A 17,882-nucleotide genomic window follows, 5' to 3' on the forward strand; every position below is an offset into this window, starting at 1 on the left:
TCAGCCACACTATATAGCATTGTGTTTACTGCCACTCTTTGTCTGCTGGGAACAGTAGTACACCGCTCACCCGCCACTGTATAGCATTGTGCTCTGTGTCGCTGCTGGCAATAGTGGTACACCGCTCACCCACCACTGTATAGCATTTCTGTACTGCCACTGTACTGCTGCCAGTCAGCGTGTACTGTAAGGATAAGTGAAATGAGGAAGAAATCCGGTGAAAGAGGGAGGGGCAAGGGAAGAGGTGTTTCCCCTGACGGTTGTGCTGGGGAGCTGTACTCCACGGCGGCGGCCCCCCACAATGACATATGACGAGTTTGAGGAGATGGAAGAGGAGGGTATGGACAATGTGGACATAGACCCAGATTTTGTTTGTGAACGAGAACATCGCCGTCGTAGCAGCAGCACAGATGAGTCTGTTGAAGAACCCACTGCTGCACGAGTTCGCCTTGTGCCACAAGGTAGGCGGCGCGCAATTTCAGGCACCACAAGCGTGGAAGTTCAAGTGAGAGGCAAAAGAGGCGCAAACAGAAATCGCCAGCAAGGCAGGTGCTCCAAATTCTGGGCTTTCTTTGAAGACTGCACTGAGGATGTTACCATGGCGATTTGCAAGGTGTGCAAGACCCGCCTGAGCAGGGGGAAAAGTATTAACAACCTCTCCACCACCAGCATGAGCCGCCACATGCTATCCAAACATCCCACTCTGTGGGCAAACGCGGCAGGACAGGGTACCACCAGCAACACTGCCTCCCTTGGGTTCACCAGACTCACCACCAGACCCGCCTCAGCAGCAGCAGTAGCCCAGCCATTGCGTGGTTCAAAACATTCCAAAAAATCAGATGACGCTGACACTGTCACTTTCCGGAGTAGTGCTCTTGAGGTCTCCCAGTGTTCATCAAACACAACAACCAACAGCCCTTCGTTGTGCAGCCCTACGGTTCAGTTGTCTGTCTCGGAGATGTTTGAGCGCAAGAGGAAATTGCCAGCAAATGACCCCCGGGCCGTGGCAGTAAGAGCCAGCATAGCCAAGCTTCTGGCCTGCGAAATGCTGCCATATCGAGTGGTGGAGACAAACAGCTTCAAGGGCATGATGTCAGTGGCCATCCCACGTTACGTGGTTCCCAGCCGCTACCACTTTGCGCGCTCTGCAGTGCCTGAGTTGCATGAGCACGTGGTCAGCAAAATAACCCGAAGCTTGAAGAATGCCGTTGCCTGCAAGGTTCACGTATCCGCCTCTCCACAGAAAATGCAGACCGTCTGACTCAAATTAAAATGAATCAATCCTGGATTGGAAATGACTACGCAACACTCCAGGACCCCAACCAAGTAACATGACCAATGAACATCTGGGATGGTTTAGCGTTTCCGGTCCCTGTTTATTGAACCTCTCATCTGTATTACATTTATGACTGCATGGCGGCAAAAAGCATTGCTGCTATATCCGCACGCTTTTTGTCCTCATGCAAGGCCTGGGTTGTTGTGTCTCAAAAAGCATGGCCTTCTCCTCCTGCGCCTGCTCCTGTTCCATCACGTGTGCTGCTGCTGCTGGGTTAGCGTTTCCGGTCCCTGTTTATGGAACCTCTCATCTGTATTACATTTATGACTGCATGGCGGCAAAAAGCATTGCTATATCCGCACGCTTTTTGTCCTCATGCAAGGCCTGGGTTGCGTCTCAAAAAGCGTGGCCTTCTCCTCCTGCGCCTCCTCCTGTTCCATCACGTGTGCTGCTGCTGCTGCTGGGTTAGCGTTACCGGTCCCTGTTTATTGAACCTCTTATCTTTATTACATTTATGACTGCATGGCGGTAAAAAGCATGCTATCCGCACGCTTCTTGTCCTCATGCAAGGCCTGGGTTGTTGTGTCTCAAAAAGCGTGGCCTTCTCCTCCTGCGCCTCCTCCTGTTCCATCACGTGTGCTGCTGCTGCTGCTGGGTTAGCGTTACCGGTCCCTGTTTATGGAACCTCTTCTCTTTATTACATTTATGACTGCCTGGCGGTAAAAACCATGTTACCTGTGCAAAGAAACATGACATTTTCAGCATTTAAAAGACAATTTTTCCTTTGAAACTTTACAATCAATTTTCTCAAAAACTATAAGCTCTTTTTGCTAAATTTTTTTCCCTCTTGTACCCACTCCCAAGGTGCACATACCCTGTAAATTTGGGGTATGTAGCATGTAAGGAGGCTTTACAAAGCACAAAAGTTCGGGTCCCCATTGACTTCCATTATGTTCGGAGTTCGGGTCGAACACCCGAACATCGCGGCCATGTTCGGCCTGTTCGGCCCGAACCCGAACATCTAGATGTTCGCCCAACACTAGTTAGGGTCAGGCACCACCAGGGGGGTGGTTAGGCTAAGCTGTATTGTTGAGTTATGTAACGATTTTTAAAGTTAATATCTTTTTGATTTCATCTCCCGTCTGTTTTAAAATGGTATTTATCGTTAACCAATTTCATTAATGATGTTTATCGGTATTGAGATTTTGTTATCCACTGGTGCCAATTTGTTATCCAGACAGGCCCTTTTTTTCTGGCACCCCCCAAAAAAACAATAACTCAGTATGCAAGAGTACATTGTAAAATTCTCACTACAAATGGTCAATGAATTGCAAATAGTTATGGCTTGAATACAAATCAATCTTCAAGAACATAAATTGATTAAGTAGTTCTGGATGGCACTAAAACCTGGTACACACCTTCAATTATGATTGGCCAATCACTGACCACTTTTATCATGAGGGTTTACCTACACAATCTGCTCATAGTATTCAATATCTATTGACCCTCAAACTTCATGGAGGTGGTAAAGTTGGTCAGTGATTGGTCATTCATAATTGAAAGTGTGTACCAGGTTCAAGAAATAAATGCCAACCAGGACTTTGCAGTATATGACTTGTGGGTGACTGACTTGATAAAGGAAATAGGCTGTTGCTACCACCCATTTATTATGTGGGGGGATTTCTGTCACTTTCTCGCACTGTCCCTCCCCCGTGAAGACCCAGAGGGTTGGTATTGTTCAGGCAGTGGAGCCCCACACTGATCAGCTCAGCTGTTATGCCCATTGACTTAGTTGCAAGATTTAAGCATTATGCACGCTATATTTTTTTTATTATGGTTTAGTTAAACTTTGTTTAGGCTTACTTTTCAACACACTTTTAGTATTTATCATATTCTGTCAAATCGAGCAACTTTGCCATTACATTCTTTTCACTCTTTTCCTTGCTTTTGCTGCCCTTTGAGGTTTTTTTTCCTGGGATAATCAGTGGCTTTACTAGTTAAAATGCAGAAGAATCCCTTTAGATGAAGGTTCCTAAATCTTACAAAGGGCTTTAGAATGAGCAAGGAAAGAACACATATAAAGGGATGTCAAGATGCGTTCTTTCACGGAAGCTAGTAGCAAACACTGCAGATTGTCTCTCTCCTCTACGCATTTTCTTTTGTACTTGTTTCCAGACGTTTTGAGGCATGTGCTGAATAGAAAGAATGATGATTAGACTCGCTGCAGTTTGATCAACCAGGTTATTTTTTTCCTTTTTTTTATGTTTTTATTACAAAGGTACACCTATTCTTTGATGTAACAGCTAATCAAAACTCGCGCGTTTTGCTCTTTTTATGTGAGCGTCCGCCGAGACGTTAAGTCCTATCTACATTTCTCTGCATTCAGCTCGGCTTCTTGGAAAGCGGTTCAGATGCTCTGAACGTCACTACACTTGTCAGTACAATGCAAGCGGCAAAATCAAGACCGTGCAACAAAGTTTATAATGCAGGAACTTACCCAGTTCAACAGGAGCCAAAGGCAGCAATTATTCAGCTAAGACAGAATATCCAGGACTGCACTGTCGAGACTGATTCACAACCTTATGAATTTTCTCTCCTCACTTCCCTCTTTTAATACACTTTGGGCCCAATCCAATTCACTATTCCTCCTGAGATATCTCCTAGGAGATATTTTCACACCTTCTCAATGAAATACCTTTAAAGCCACCAGCAACCATAAAATTGCTCAGAATAATTTTGGAAGGAATTTTTCATCTACTTTTTGGTACTTTTTCAATTGCAGAGTGCTGAAAGGCTATTTTAAATGGAAGATGAAACATTATCTTCTAGAAAAAAAACTTAAAGTGAACCTTCAGGCTAAAAATGTACTCAGCAGAACTGAAAAGGCCTGGTGTTTCTTTAACAGTTTCACAGCATCAGAACTTTGTTTTTCTTACATAAGCCTTATTTTTAGCTGCACAGAAGCTAAACTCCGCCCCATCAGAGAATAAAAGCACGGGCTTTTTCCCCTGATGCTGTGCAAAGCATGATGGGATTTCCTATGTTGTTGTTCAGGTTGCCTAGCAACTGGGAGGGGTGATCAGCACACAAGACAGTTGGAACTGTGTCTCATGTCACCTGTCACCTCCTTCCAAGCAAAAAGATGGCTGCCCTCATGAAATCAAACATTTGCCTGTTCTTTTAAAACAGTGTGGGTAAGATATTATATTACCTATCTAGTTTAATTAACATAACTAATGTAACTTAATGACAGTATGTTTGTTTAGGCTGAAGTTCCTTTTTAAGAACGTAAGCAAATTGGATAAAGTTCCATTTGCCTTATATCACAACTTACCTTTTCTAATTCATCTTTCCATTGGAATTCACTTTTTCTCCTGGGAAATATATATTTTTGTATCTTCTATTTTAAAAAACTTTTTAGCACTTTGCAATTGAAAAAGTAAAAACAAGTAGGTGGAAAAATACTATAAAAACTATTTTAAGTATTTTCTTTTTGGCTGGTGAATGAAAGGGGCAATTTATTGACAATTTTAAAAATATCACTTAAAGGATACCCGAAGTGGCATGTGACATGATGAGATAGACATGGGTATGTACAGTGCCTAGCACACAAATTACTATGCTGTGTTCCTTTTTTTCCTTCTCTGCCTGAAAGAGTTAAATATCAGGTATGCAAGTGGCTGACTCAGTCCTGACTCAGACAGGAAGTGACTACAGTGTGACCCTCACTGATAAGAAATTCCAACTATAAAACACTTTCCTAGCAGAAAATGGCTTCTGAGAGCAAGAAAGAGATACAAAGGGAAATTTCTTATCAGTGAGGGTCACACTGTAGTCACTTCCTGTCTGAGTCAGGACTGAGTCAGCCACTTACATACCTGATATTTAACTCTTTCAGACAGAGAAGGAAAAAAAAGTGTGTGCTAGGCACTGAACATACCCATGTCTATCTCATCATGTCACATGTCACTTCGGGTATCCTTTAATGGAAAAATCAGGAGAAAAACTTAATTTCACAATAACGTTTTCTCTTGAGTTTTCACCCAAGAGATATTTTACCCCCTTATAAATAAAATACCTTTTAAACCCCCAGCAAACAAGAAAATACTCAAAATAAGTCCAAAATTACTTTTTTTTTTACTAATTGTTATGCACTTTATCAGTTGTGAAATGGTGAGAAGTTATTTTGGTAGAGAATATGAAAAATGATCTCTTGGGAGAAAATTCAGGAGAAGAGAACTGAATAAGGGTCCCTGGCCTAGGTAATGCTTTCACGATTTGTCATTTAAGTGCCTTTTAAACCACCAGCAAGCAAGAAAATACTCAAAATAATTTTGATCGTAATTGTTCACCTATTTTATAGTGCTTTTTCAAATGCAAAGTACTAAAAAAATCATTTTAAAGAGAAGATTAAGAATTATCTCCTAGAAGAAAACTGTAACGATCGGTGGGCGCAGAGAGTATCTGATTACCGGTGATCTGCAGTATCGCCGGAAATACAGATATATACCAGATTATAAGTGATCTGCAGTCTCACCGATAATCCGATATACAAACTAACCTCTGTTCGCCTGAGTAGAGTGTAGTGTTTTGGTGTAACAGTAACACTAGGAGGCCTAGGCCTCAGTGCAGCAAGGAGAACTGCACGTATTCCTTCTGCAGACCTGAGCTCTCCAAGACGGGAGGAGTCAGACTGACAGTAGGAAGGAAAGTCCGAGAGTGACACTCAGGAAGAAGTGTCACTAACAGGACTGGGAACCGCCTCCAATCGTGAGGTCGGTTCTCGAGGTCAGACAAGCCAGGTCGTACACACACGGACAGATAAAGTACAAATACAGTAGGCAAAGGCGGAGTCAAAGTACAGGCAGGGTTCGGCAACGGGGTATCAGGTATATCGGGGTACAAAATCAGGAGGCAGAAACAGAGTCTTGGAACGAGCCGAGGTTCGGCAACAGAGTATCAGAAATATCGAGGTACAAGGTCAGAGTTCAGGAGGATAGTCGAGGCAGGCAAAAGTCATAACATATAATCACAATCAAACTAGTACTTTAGCTATCAAATATCTAGCTAAGTGTAGGATTACAGCTCCAGCTGGTCCCGGCACACTTTAGGATCTGACTACGGATCTGGGTGCTCCCACGTATGTGATCGCACGCCAGACAAAGAGCAAGTGAACAACCAGCAGTATATATACTCTAGGACCTTTCCAGGACCTCCCTAATTGCTGGTCCAATGAGAGCAGTGGAATTTGTCAGCTGACCCAGCTGGTCAGCCGACACCCTTCTAACTGCTATTTAAACTCTGCCTTTCTGCTCGCGCGCGTGTAAGTCTGAATCTTGGTGGACTATCAGTCCCAGCCACACCAGTACTGTCATGCAATGTATCTAGTGCGGGGGCCGCCTCTGATGCGGATTCCGCCGTTCCCAATGCGGATTCCGCCGCACTGCTTATGCGGCATGCAGCGTTTTTTCCGCGTTGTGACGCCATGCTGGACGCGGAAACAGCCGCCTCACCTTGAGAGACGGCGGCATTTCCGCGTTTCCTTACAGTACCCCCCCCCCCCCCCCGAGGAGTGGACTCCGGACAACTCCTACCAGGTTTCTCGGGATGTAAGGCATGAAACTCCCTCCTTAACTCGTCTGCATGCATGCGTGAACCCGGTACCCACTGTCTCTCCTCAATGCCGTACCCTTTCCAATGTACGAGGTACTGTACCGAATTCTGTACCATGCGTGAATCCAATATCTTTTCTACCTCGTACTCAGGTTGGTCGTCCACCACCACAGGAGGAGGAGGAGTGGGACCCACATGGACTGCTGGTTTAAGTAGGGATACGTGGAAGGACTTTACCCCACGCATGCTGGCGGGAAGATCAACGGAATACGTAACGTTGTTGATCTTCTTGGCCACTGAAAATGGACCCACAAACCTGGGGCCCAGTTTATCTGAGGGCTGTCTCAGGGTTAAGTGACGTGTGGACACCCAGACCAAGTCTCCTGGCTGGAACTTCCACTCCAATGAGCGTCTTTTGTCAGCCTGACCCTTTTGACTCTGGAATGCCCTTTCCAGATTACTCTTCACCTTCCCCCAGATGACTTTAAATGCCCTGTGCCAGGCTTCCAGGGTTGGAAACGGAGAGGAGGCAACTGGCAAGGGGGAAAACTTGGGCGATCTCCCCGTTACCACCTGAAAAGGCGAAAATCCGGAGGAGGAATTTCTCAAGTTATTTTGAGCAAATTCTGCGAAGGGCAAAAATCTGACCCAGTCGTCTTGTGCCTCCGCAACATAACATCTCAAAAATTGTTCTAGAGACTGATTTATCCTTTCAGTCTGGCCATTAGTCTGTGGGTGGTAGCCGGACGAGAAAGACAGCTTCATGCCCATTTGGTGGCAAAATGCCCTCCAGAATCTAGAAATGAATTGGACTCCCCTATCCGACACTATGTTTTCCGGAATGCCATGCAGCCGGAAAATGTGGATGATGAACAGGTCGGCCAATTCCTGAGCCGAGGGGAGTCCTTTCAAGGGCACGAAATGGGCCATCTTGCTGAAGCGGTCGACTACCACCCAAATGACCGACATGCCTTCAGACCTGGGGAGCTCACCCACGAAATCCATGGACAAGTGGGTCCATGGCTCACTCGGGGCGGGCAAAGGCTGTAAGGTACCGACAGGTGCCAGCCGGGAGGGTTTACTCTTAGCACATACTGCGCATTCCCTAACAAATTCCCTGCAATCAACAGACAGGGAAGGCCACCAGGCACACCTGGCTACAAGATCCTGTGTTCTGGCAACTCCAGGATGTCCAGCATTTTTATGTGCGTGGAACATTTCAAGGATCTGAAGACGAAAGGGCAAGGGAATAAACATGACCCCTTCAGGCTTCCCTTCCGGGATGTCCTGCTGGAAGGGGCTCAACGTCTCCTTCCAGTCTTCCCAAGTATCAATTGCAGCCAGCACCAATTTTCGCGGAACAATCGTCTCAGGGACGGAGGCCTGTGCTGTTTCTGGCTCAAAGCACCTGGATAGCGCATCTGCCTTAGTATTCTTACTGCCCGGGGTGTACGTAATCACGAATGTGAACCTTGAAAAAAACAGGGACCATCGAGCCTGACGAGGGCTTAACCTCTTAGCCCCCTCGATGTATTCCAGATTCTTGTGGTCGGTAAAAACCGTGATTTTATTTAGGCCCCGATAATCGATGCAAGGTCGAAGACCTCCGTCTTTTTTCTTAACAAAAAAGAAACCGGCCCCTGCAGGCGAGCGGGAGGGGCGAATGAACCCCTTGGCCAGATTGTCACGGATGTACTCCTGCATAGCCACCTTCTCTGGTCCAGACAAATTATACAGGTGACCCCTAGGGGGCATACAACCGGCACGGAGATCGATGGGGCAATCGAAAGGGCGATGAGGAGGTAACCTATCAGCAGCCCTGGGACAGAATACATCCGAGAACTCGGAGTATTGCTCGGGAACACCCTCCACATGTACCTTGGTCTGACCTAATACCACTTTTCCTAGGCACTGTTGGGAACAGAAGTCTGACCAACTGGTTAATTGTCCTGTCGCCCAATTGATCTGTGGCGAATGAAGCTGCAGCCAAGGCATACCTAGGACAATGGTGGAGGTGGTCATATGTAACACAAAAAAACGTAAACTCTCCCTATGCAGTACCCCAGTAATGACTTCCACCTCTGGTGTCTGGGACAGCGGACGGTCCCTTTGTAACGGGGAGTCGTCCACGGCAGTAACCTGGATAGGTGGTTTTACTGGGGTGAGAGGAATGTCCAACTTCTCTGCAAATTCGGAACTCATGAAGTTAGCCGCGGAGCCTGAATCAATAAAGGCCTCTGTGGCTTCAGATTTGTCCCCCCATGTAATCGTACAGGGGAGGAGCAATCGTCTTTCTTTCAGGGGTGCGAGCTGGGCGCCTAGGGTGTCACCCCTTATCACTCCTAGGCGGTAGCGTTTCCCGGCTTATCCTTATTAGGCTTAATGAGACAGTCTCGTACCCTATGCCCCCCTTCACCACAGTATAAACACAGTTGTTCCGACAATCTCCGTCTTCTCTCCACTTGGGTCAATTTAGACCGACCGATCTGCATCGGCTCAGGTGGAGGCAAGACCGGAGATGATGAGACAGAAGGAGACGGAGTTACTAGGGGTGCAGCGGGAGGCACTGTGTAAGAGGTCGGCCTAAGCCGATGACTGCCCCTAGTCTGTCTCTGATGGCGTAGCCTACGGTCGATTTGAATGGCCAATGAGATGGCCTCGTCGACTGTTTTGGGTTCGGGTTGGCTTAACATTAGGTCGGAGACCTCATCTGACAACCCAGACAGGAAGTAATCTAACAGGGCATAAGTGCCAAACCTGGCCGTAACTGACCACCTACGAAATTCGGCCGCATAATCCTCGACTGGACCCCTGCCTTGCCGTAAAAGTTTGAGCTTCCGCTCAGAGGATGCAGCAAGGTCAGGGTCGTCGTAGATTACGGCCATGGCCTTAAAAAATTCCTCTACCGAGGTCAGAGCAGTATCGGTAGAAGGCAGGTTGTATGCCCATGACTGGGAGTCACCAGACAGCAAAGTTTTAATAAAGGTGACCCGTTGGGTCTCAGTCCCCGAGGATCGGGGTCTCAACTCGAAATACGATAACACTCTACTCCTGAAATTCCGGAAGTCAGACTTGTGGCCGGAAAATTTATCAGGTACAGGCATACGTATGTCAGTACTAGGAGAGGATCGCACTGAATCAACTGACGTCTGGAGGGTTTGCACAGAGCCTGACAGGACATCAATCATAGTCTTGTGGCTACCCAGCACTTGGTTGATGTTTTCCACCGAAGTGGCAAGTGCGCCCAGACGGTCAGTATGTGCGTCCATTTGCATTTTTTGGGTCTGGCGTTCTGTAACGATCGGTGGGCGCAGAGAGTATCTGATTACCGGTGATCTGCAGTATCGCCGGAAATACAGATATATACCAGATTATAAGTGATCTGCAGTCTCACCGATAATCCGATATACAAACTAACCTCTGTTCGCCTGAGTAGAGTGTAGTGTTTTGGTGTAACAGTAACACTAGGAGGCCTAGGCCTCAGTGCAGCAAGGAGAACTGCACGTATTCCTTCTGCAGACCTGAGCTCTCCAAGACGGGAGGAGTCAGACTGACAGTAGGAAGGAAAGTCCGAGAGTGACACTCAGGAAGAAGTGTCACTAACAGGACTGGGAACCGCCTCCAATCGTGAGGTCGGTTTTCGAGGTCAGACAAGCCAGGTCGTACACACACGGACAGATAAAGTACAAATACAGTAGGCAAAGGCGGAGTCAAAGTACAGGCAGGGTTCGGCAACGGGGTATCAGGTATATCGGGGTACAAAATCAGGAGGCAGAAACAGAGTCTTGGAACGAGCCGAGGTTCGGCAACAGAGTATCAGAAATATCGAGGTACAAGTTCAGAGTTCAGGAGGATAGTCGAGGCAGGCAAAAGTCATAACATATAATCACAATCAAACTAGTACTTTAGCTATCAAATATCTAGCTAAGTGTAGGATTACAGCTCCAGCTGGTCCCGGCACACTTTAGGATCTGACTACGGATCTGGGTGCTCCCACGTATGTGATCGCACGCCAGACAAAGAGCAAGTGAACAACCAGCAGTATATATACTCTAGGACCTTTCCAGGACCTCCCTAATTGCTGGTCCAATGAGAGCAGTGGAATTTGTCAGCTGACCCAGCTGGTCAGCCGACACCCTTCTAACTGCTATTTAAACTCTGCCTCTGTGCTCGCGCGCGTGTAAGTCTGAATCTTGGTGGACTATCAGTCCCAGCCACACCAGTACTGTTCTGCAATGTATCTAGTGCGGGGGCCGCCTCTGATGCGGATTCCGCCGTTCCCAATGCGGATTCCGCCGCACTGCTTATGCGGCATGCAGCGTTTTTTCCGCGTTGTGACGCCATGCTGGACGCGGAAACAGCCGCCTCACCTTTAGAGACGGCGGCATTTCCGCGTTTCCTTACAAAAACTAAGAGGAAAAAGTTAATTGCATTGAGGGTCATATCTGCTTTCTTTCAGAATTATCCTTTTATTCCTGCCTTATCTGTTTATCTAATATATTACCTCCCCTTATCTGCCTTAACTCATGATTTATCTCTCGTTCCATTCCATATTCAATGAACTTTCCACTTGAGTTTTTGACCATGATATCGTCTTTTATCTCCTCTATTTTTTTTATTTTATTTTTAAACGTACTATAGTGTATTTAAAAACTTAATATCAAAATGATTTTGAGTATTTTCTTTCTTACTTCTTTCTTTCAAACTTTGCATATATTCAACAGTGTTGCTCTGGGAGACATCGCAAGCTCACTCCACCCTGAATTATTGCAAATTCTTTCTGTTTTAAGAAAGCAAACTTTTTTGTTTTTCTTAACATCTTAGTAAGGGGGGTTTTAGGACCATTGTAGTCCCTTACACACTCCAATGAGTTCTGGGTCACCATGAGCTTGCTGGTTAGTCTGTACCTCTCGGTGTTACAAGGCCCTACTCCATAGAGCCAAATTAATCCATGCCATGCACTGATGAGGATCAAACAATCCGAAACAGTCTGTATGCATGTTGGATTATTCTGGCTCTGTACAATTTAACAAGCTGACACATCATTGCATTCCAGCGGTTCTGGAGGTGTGTTTAGCTTCTAAGGGTACAATGGTTAATTTGCATATATTCAGCAGTGTTGCTCTGGGAGACATCTCAAGCTCACTCCAACCTGAATTATTGCAAATTCTTTCTGTTTTAAGAAAGCAAACTTTTGTTTTTCTCAGCATTTTAGTAAGGGGGCTTTTAGGACCATTGTAGTCCCTTACACACTCCAATGAGTTCTGGGTCACCATGAGCTTGCTGGTTAGTCTGTACCTCTCTGTGTTACAAGTCCTACTGCATAGAGCCACAGTAATCCATGCCATGCACTGATGAGGATCAAACAATCCGAAACAGTCTGTATGCATGTTGGATTATTATGGCTCTGTACAAATTAACAAGCTGACACATCATTGCATTCCAGCGGCTCTGGAGGTGTGTTTAGCTTCTAAGGGTAACAATGGTTAATTTGCATATATTCAGCAGTGATGCTCTGGGAGACATCTCAAGCTCACCCCAACCTGAATTATCGCAAATTCTTTCTGTTTTAGGAAAGCAAACTTTTGTTTTTCTTTCTTACTAAAGCTTTAAAGGTAAATTATTGATAACCTGTGAAAACATCTTCTAAAGGAAAACCCAGGAGAAAAGTTAATTGACTGGGGCCCCTTATGAGTTTTAGCTCATTAGTTGTTTCTCACTTGGCCTGATGCAGAAAGTGCCTTTAATATTTTTGTGTGCAGGTAATGCAGGATAATATTACCGGTACTAAAGGCAGCAGAGTACCACACTTTGCCAAATTAGCGTGACCCACAGTACAGGGGTAATGTTAGCATTGCCACGGCATCCCTCGTTAAGCAAGTATTGTAATGAGCATTACCATAGCAACACTCTCTCCCTACCCATGTACTGGGGGTCTCACGAATTGCGCAGTGTGGGCTACACTGCCTGTGGACAAAAATATTACCAGTCGTACATTCGTCAGGGCCCTTGGCCTATATCCAATTAATTTTTGTGTTGAGATTTCTTTCAGGGGATGTTTTCAGATCTTGTTAAAATCAATAAAATCAATAAATATCTTTTTGGCTGGATTTACACTTAGATGTGTTATGTTGAGTTGCGTTGCAGGCAGCATGCTTTATTCAATGGGATGCGACATGACGTAACTTAAAGCAATACATCTAAGTGTGAAACCAGCCTTAAAGGGATACTGTAGGGGTGTCGGGGGAAAAGGAGTTGAACTTACCTGGGGCTTCTAATGGTCCCCCGTAGGCATCCTGCGCCCTCGCAGCCTCTCACCGATGCTCCGGCCCCGCCTCCGGTTCACTTCTGGAATTTCAAAGTCTGAAAACCACTGCGCCTGCGTTGCCGTGTCCTCGCTTCCCCTGATGTCACCAGGAGCGCACGGCGCAGGCTCAGACCATACTGGGCCTGCGCAGTACGCTCCTGGTGCCATCAGCGGGAGTGAGGACACGGCAACGCAGGCACAGTGGTTTTCCAACTTTAAAGTCTGAAATTCCAGAAGTGAACCAGAGGCGGGGCCGGAGCATTGGGGAGTGGCTGCGCAGGCACAGGATGTCTGTGGGTGACCATTAGAAGCCCCGGGTAACTTCAACTCATTTTCCCCCGACCCCCTACAGTATTCCTTTAAGGCTCCAGCAAGGAATACAATACTCAAAACAAGTTTGGTAATGCGTTTTTACCATTTTTTTTTTTCCTTCCCAATTTTTAGATGTTGAAAGGTGATTTGAATTATATGTTTCAAAATTCTCAAGTGGGAGGAAACTTAGGAGAAAAGTTAATGGAGGCCCATATCTGTTTATCTTATGAATTATCTCTCCTTATTGCTGCTAGGGTGGAAAATAAGTACGATGAGAAAACTAATCAGATAAGGTTTTTGAATAAACCCAGTGATTTCAGATTATCCTGACACGAAAGAGCAAATAGCAATTAAAGCTTTATGGCAATGATACAACAAAGAGGTTCTATCCAAATACTGTGCCTTATTAGGGTGAGCACATCACCTGTGTCTCTAGATGGAAGCTGCATGTAAAAGGAGAAAGTATCTGTTTTCAGTGCCAGGGACGTAACTACAGGGGAGCAAAGCTGTAAAGGAAACCTGACTACAGCTTCCCTTCCTCCGATACAGGGGTCCATCCTTTAGATCAGGGGTTTTGTGGCTACACTTGTTATGGATGTGAAGATTATGATGTCCACACTGGTTGTATGACCCTTGTGAGATGGGCCTCCAGGCTGTGAGGGTCAAAAGGGGTAAAAAAGGGAAATAGTGTCAATATTGGAGGGCCCCACCAATGTTTTGCTGGGAGGGGGGGCATGATTTGTAGTTATGCCCATGATTAGTGCAAATATTACAGATAAAGTTTCAGAATCTAGGGCGTGGATTGGTCTCCCAATTTTTTTAATAGGATATTTTTTTATTAACCATTTCAGTACCAGCGGTCTCTGCCCCCTTAAGGACTGTAGACCGCTGGTTCAGAAACGTCGGAATCCCGATGAATCACCACTCATACCCACCGCAACCGCCATCCACACCGCATGCTGGGAACCTGGGCCACCCACTCTGACGTCTCTATGATGGCAGAGTTCCTGTGAGCCGGTCAGGAGTCACTTTCATTGGCTCCTGACCGTGTCTATCAATGTAAGCCAATGGGAGCTGCTTACATTGATAGACACGGCCGGGAGCGAATTAAATCGTCTCCTGACCCGCTCACAGGGCTCTGCCTTCATAGAGACAGGCAGAGTGAGTGAGCTGTGGCAGGAAGATTCAGCATCAAGAGTGGTGGGAGCGACGAAAACGGCAGATGCGCGCAGCGGTGGTAGGTTGAAATCCATGCCCTGCCAGCCAGATAGCCATCAAAACAGGGCATAGATTTCAACTAGCGTGGTCCTAAAGTAGTTAAATAAGCCATGTATGAATTTTTGTGTATTGCATATCTGGACTTTTTTGCAATAAATATATTTTCAGTACTTAGTTGGCTGGGTCCAATAATTCCGTTTCCTGTCAATTGTACTGAGCATATTAGGTCTCTAGTTTAGACTCCTCCCCTCTACCATCATCACTCATATGAAGCAACCACAGAGCTGATTCCCCAACCCTTTTCACCTCTGCCTTGTGCTGCTAAGAGGTGTGGTACTGAGAATCTGTTTACTAGCTGGGGAACACCCACTGTAGCCAAAAACTTTCTCAATGACTGGCCAAAATCACATGTCTACACTAGCAGTTTTTAGCTATTCATTGACGATCTATTATCATCAATACAAAATAAATTAATCCATCTCAATCTCATTTGTAATATATTGGTAGGAGTACAGAGGCACCAGAAGGATAAAAGTACATAAAATTTAAAAAAAATTGCTGGGAGGAAGTGGTGGACTCGCCTCCGTTAAAGCAGACACCAAGGACTGTAAATATATAGATATACACATTTATTGAAAATACCCCAAAGATGCAACGCGTTTCGCAGGCACAGCCCACTTCTTCAGGCAATAAGCAGGGAATAAACAACTGTAAACAAAAGACAGAGGCATAGCTATAAATGTTGCCATAAAAAGATACAAATGGATTATTAGTTAGTGTAATAAGAACAGTATTTCAAAAATAGTGTTTAGTGATATGTTATAGTAGGGGGGTGATTGCAAGGAATGGGTTGGTGTAAACTACATAATGTGTATAGGGGAATGGACTAGATAACAGTGGTAAAAGGTAGTTAGTAGGCATTTGTAATGCTTGAGATTATATGAATAATACTGGAAAGGTTAAATAGTAGTATGGGGACTTATTCTGATATTATTTTTGTACGTTCAGTTTTTCTGGCTCTTTGAAAATTGTAACTTCCGTATGACGATCTTCTGTTCTGTTGGTTCCATAATCTTCACTCTAAGTTCTCTTTTGTCACAGACAAGGGGACATCACGCTGCCACCTTACTACCAGCCTGAAGAAGATGATGAAATGCCGTTTATTTGTTCTTTGTCGGGCGACAATGGAATTATGGGATGCCACGAGATCCCCCCTCTCAGGGACAAAGGCCACGAATGCTGCTTAGATAAAGAGGACTATTATTATTATAACTCCATTCGCCAGGAGTTCAATGTCAGCGGCATGTGTGTCAACTGGAACCAGTACTACAATGTCTGCCGCACCAGCAACACCAACCCCCACAAGGGTGCCATCAACTTTGATAACATTGGCTATGCATGGATAGTCATCTTCCAGGTACAATACCATTTCTGATCATAAACTGATTTATTTTAATTTATTTTTAACAATTTTTTTTTATTAAAAAAACTTTAAAACTGCATTAAAATTGTAATTTTGCCATTAAATATTTCACTATTATTTTATGGTTTTACAAATTAAAATGACTCATTTCTGTTATGCATTAGCCATATTATTGCGCAAAAGGTAGATCAGTGCAACACCAGGCCGCCTCCGAATGGCCTCCATCAGAGATGCGCTGAGCCCCCCCAGGAGCTACAAACGCACCTTGAACCCAAACAAAAGCTCTGCATATACACCAAAAGCATTGCTGTTAAGTGGGATCAGCTGACAAAAAAAGAATTACATTAGTACATAGCAAGGAAATGAGCAGTGCTACTTAAAAACAGACTAGTGCCTACCTGCAAAAGAGTGCAAGCCCCACTTGTGGGGTCGAATACACACCGAGCATACACATGACCTGTCTACCACTAGAGGAGGATGTTGGTTTCCATTAACAGCTTGCATGCAACCTATTAAGTACTCGTCCCTCCCACTGCGAAGAAGTCAATCCTCCATGGGAGGGGCCTAACATAACTAAATCCTAACCTATGTATATGCATACCCTGGGTGCGGCTAATCAAATAAAGCGAAAATTGAAAATTGCGCAAAAGGTAGATCAGCGCAACACCAGGCCGCCTCCGAATGGCCTCCATCAGAGATGTGCTGAGCCCCCCCAGGAACTACAAACGCACCTTGAACCCAAACAGAAGCTCTGCATATACACCAAAAGCATGGCTGTTAAGTGGGAGCAGCTGACCGAAAACGAATTACATTAGTACATAGCAAGGAAATGAGCAGCGCTACTTAAAAACAGACTAGTGCCTACCTGCAAAAGAGTGCAAGCCCCACTAGCCATATTATGTGTACAGAGCAAGTCCTATGCAGGGGAAGAAATAAGCCATGCTGGCCCTGTAACCACTTCATGATGTTATCAATTGTAAAATTAATGGTTCTGACCAATTTGCACTATGTTGCCTAAATGACCACTTAGAGCAGAGGCGTAACAATAGACCCTGCAAGGAATGCAACCGCAGGGGGGCCCCATGGGGGAGAAGTTTTTTTTCCCGGTGCTGAGAGACTGACAACTAAGGGCATGGAGAGAAAAAAACATTCTGCTCTCTGCACAGTTTTAACGACGGCATCTGTTCAGCCACTGATGAGGAATCATACAAGGTTTTGTCTAAAGATTGTAGACAGTCCCTATTCAGTGCTCAGCAGGGTCTTGTGTACAGTGCTCTTCCCCCAACCTCTTTACCCCTCCCCAAGTGCTGTGTACTGCAGTGATGCTGGAGAAGTCTCCAGAGCCAGTTCTGCTGCATCAGAGATGTACAGAGTGAGTGTAATAAGCTGAGGCTGGGAGCTGTATGTGTGGAAACATGCATGTACATGTGTGCAGTGCTTCACTGCCGTCAGGTTTTTATCTGCATGGGGAAACATATTGAAGTGTGCACTAGCCAAATGAATAACAATGGTTCTGAGTTTACCAGTGCAGAAAGTGAGAGAAAGGAGGGGGGGAGGTTGCAGGGAGGACCCAGTGATTTCTAGTTACGCCCCTGGCTTAGAGTACTTTTCTTACTGACGCATATCAATCTTTAACCCCCCGCATTCCTGGGTTTTTACCTCTTAAAGGGAACCTAAACTGAGTAAAATTTAAAATAAACACGACGTAGCTGCATACATACTTACCTCACTGT

General features: G+C 45.4%; 1 protein-coding gene across 2 annotated transcripts in view; it reads left to right on the plus strand.

Annotated features, from left to right (window-relative positions):
- CACNA1I (calcium voltage-gated channel subunit alpha1 I) overlaps positions 1–17,882 on the plus strand; it is a 614,989-nt gene that overhangs the window by 203,622 nt on the left and 393,485 nt on the right. For both annotated transcript variants that reach the window (XM_068252020.1, XM_068252021.1), the window contains one exon: positions 15,828–16,143. In XM_068252020.1, coding sequence (XP_068108121.1) covers positions 15,828–16,143 — 316 coding nt within the window. The remainder of the gene's footprint in view (positions 1–15,827; positions 16,144–17,882) is intronic.

Source organism: Hyperolius riggenbachi, chromosome 9, assembly GCF_040937935.1.
Source record: "Hyperolius riggenbachi isolate aHypRig1 chromosome 9, aHypRig1.pri, whole genome shotgun sequence".
Classification (NCBI taxonomy): Eukaryota; Metazoa; Chordata; class Amphibia; order Anura; family Hyperoliidae; genus Hyperolius; species Hyperolius riggenbachi.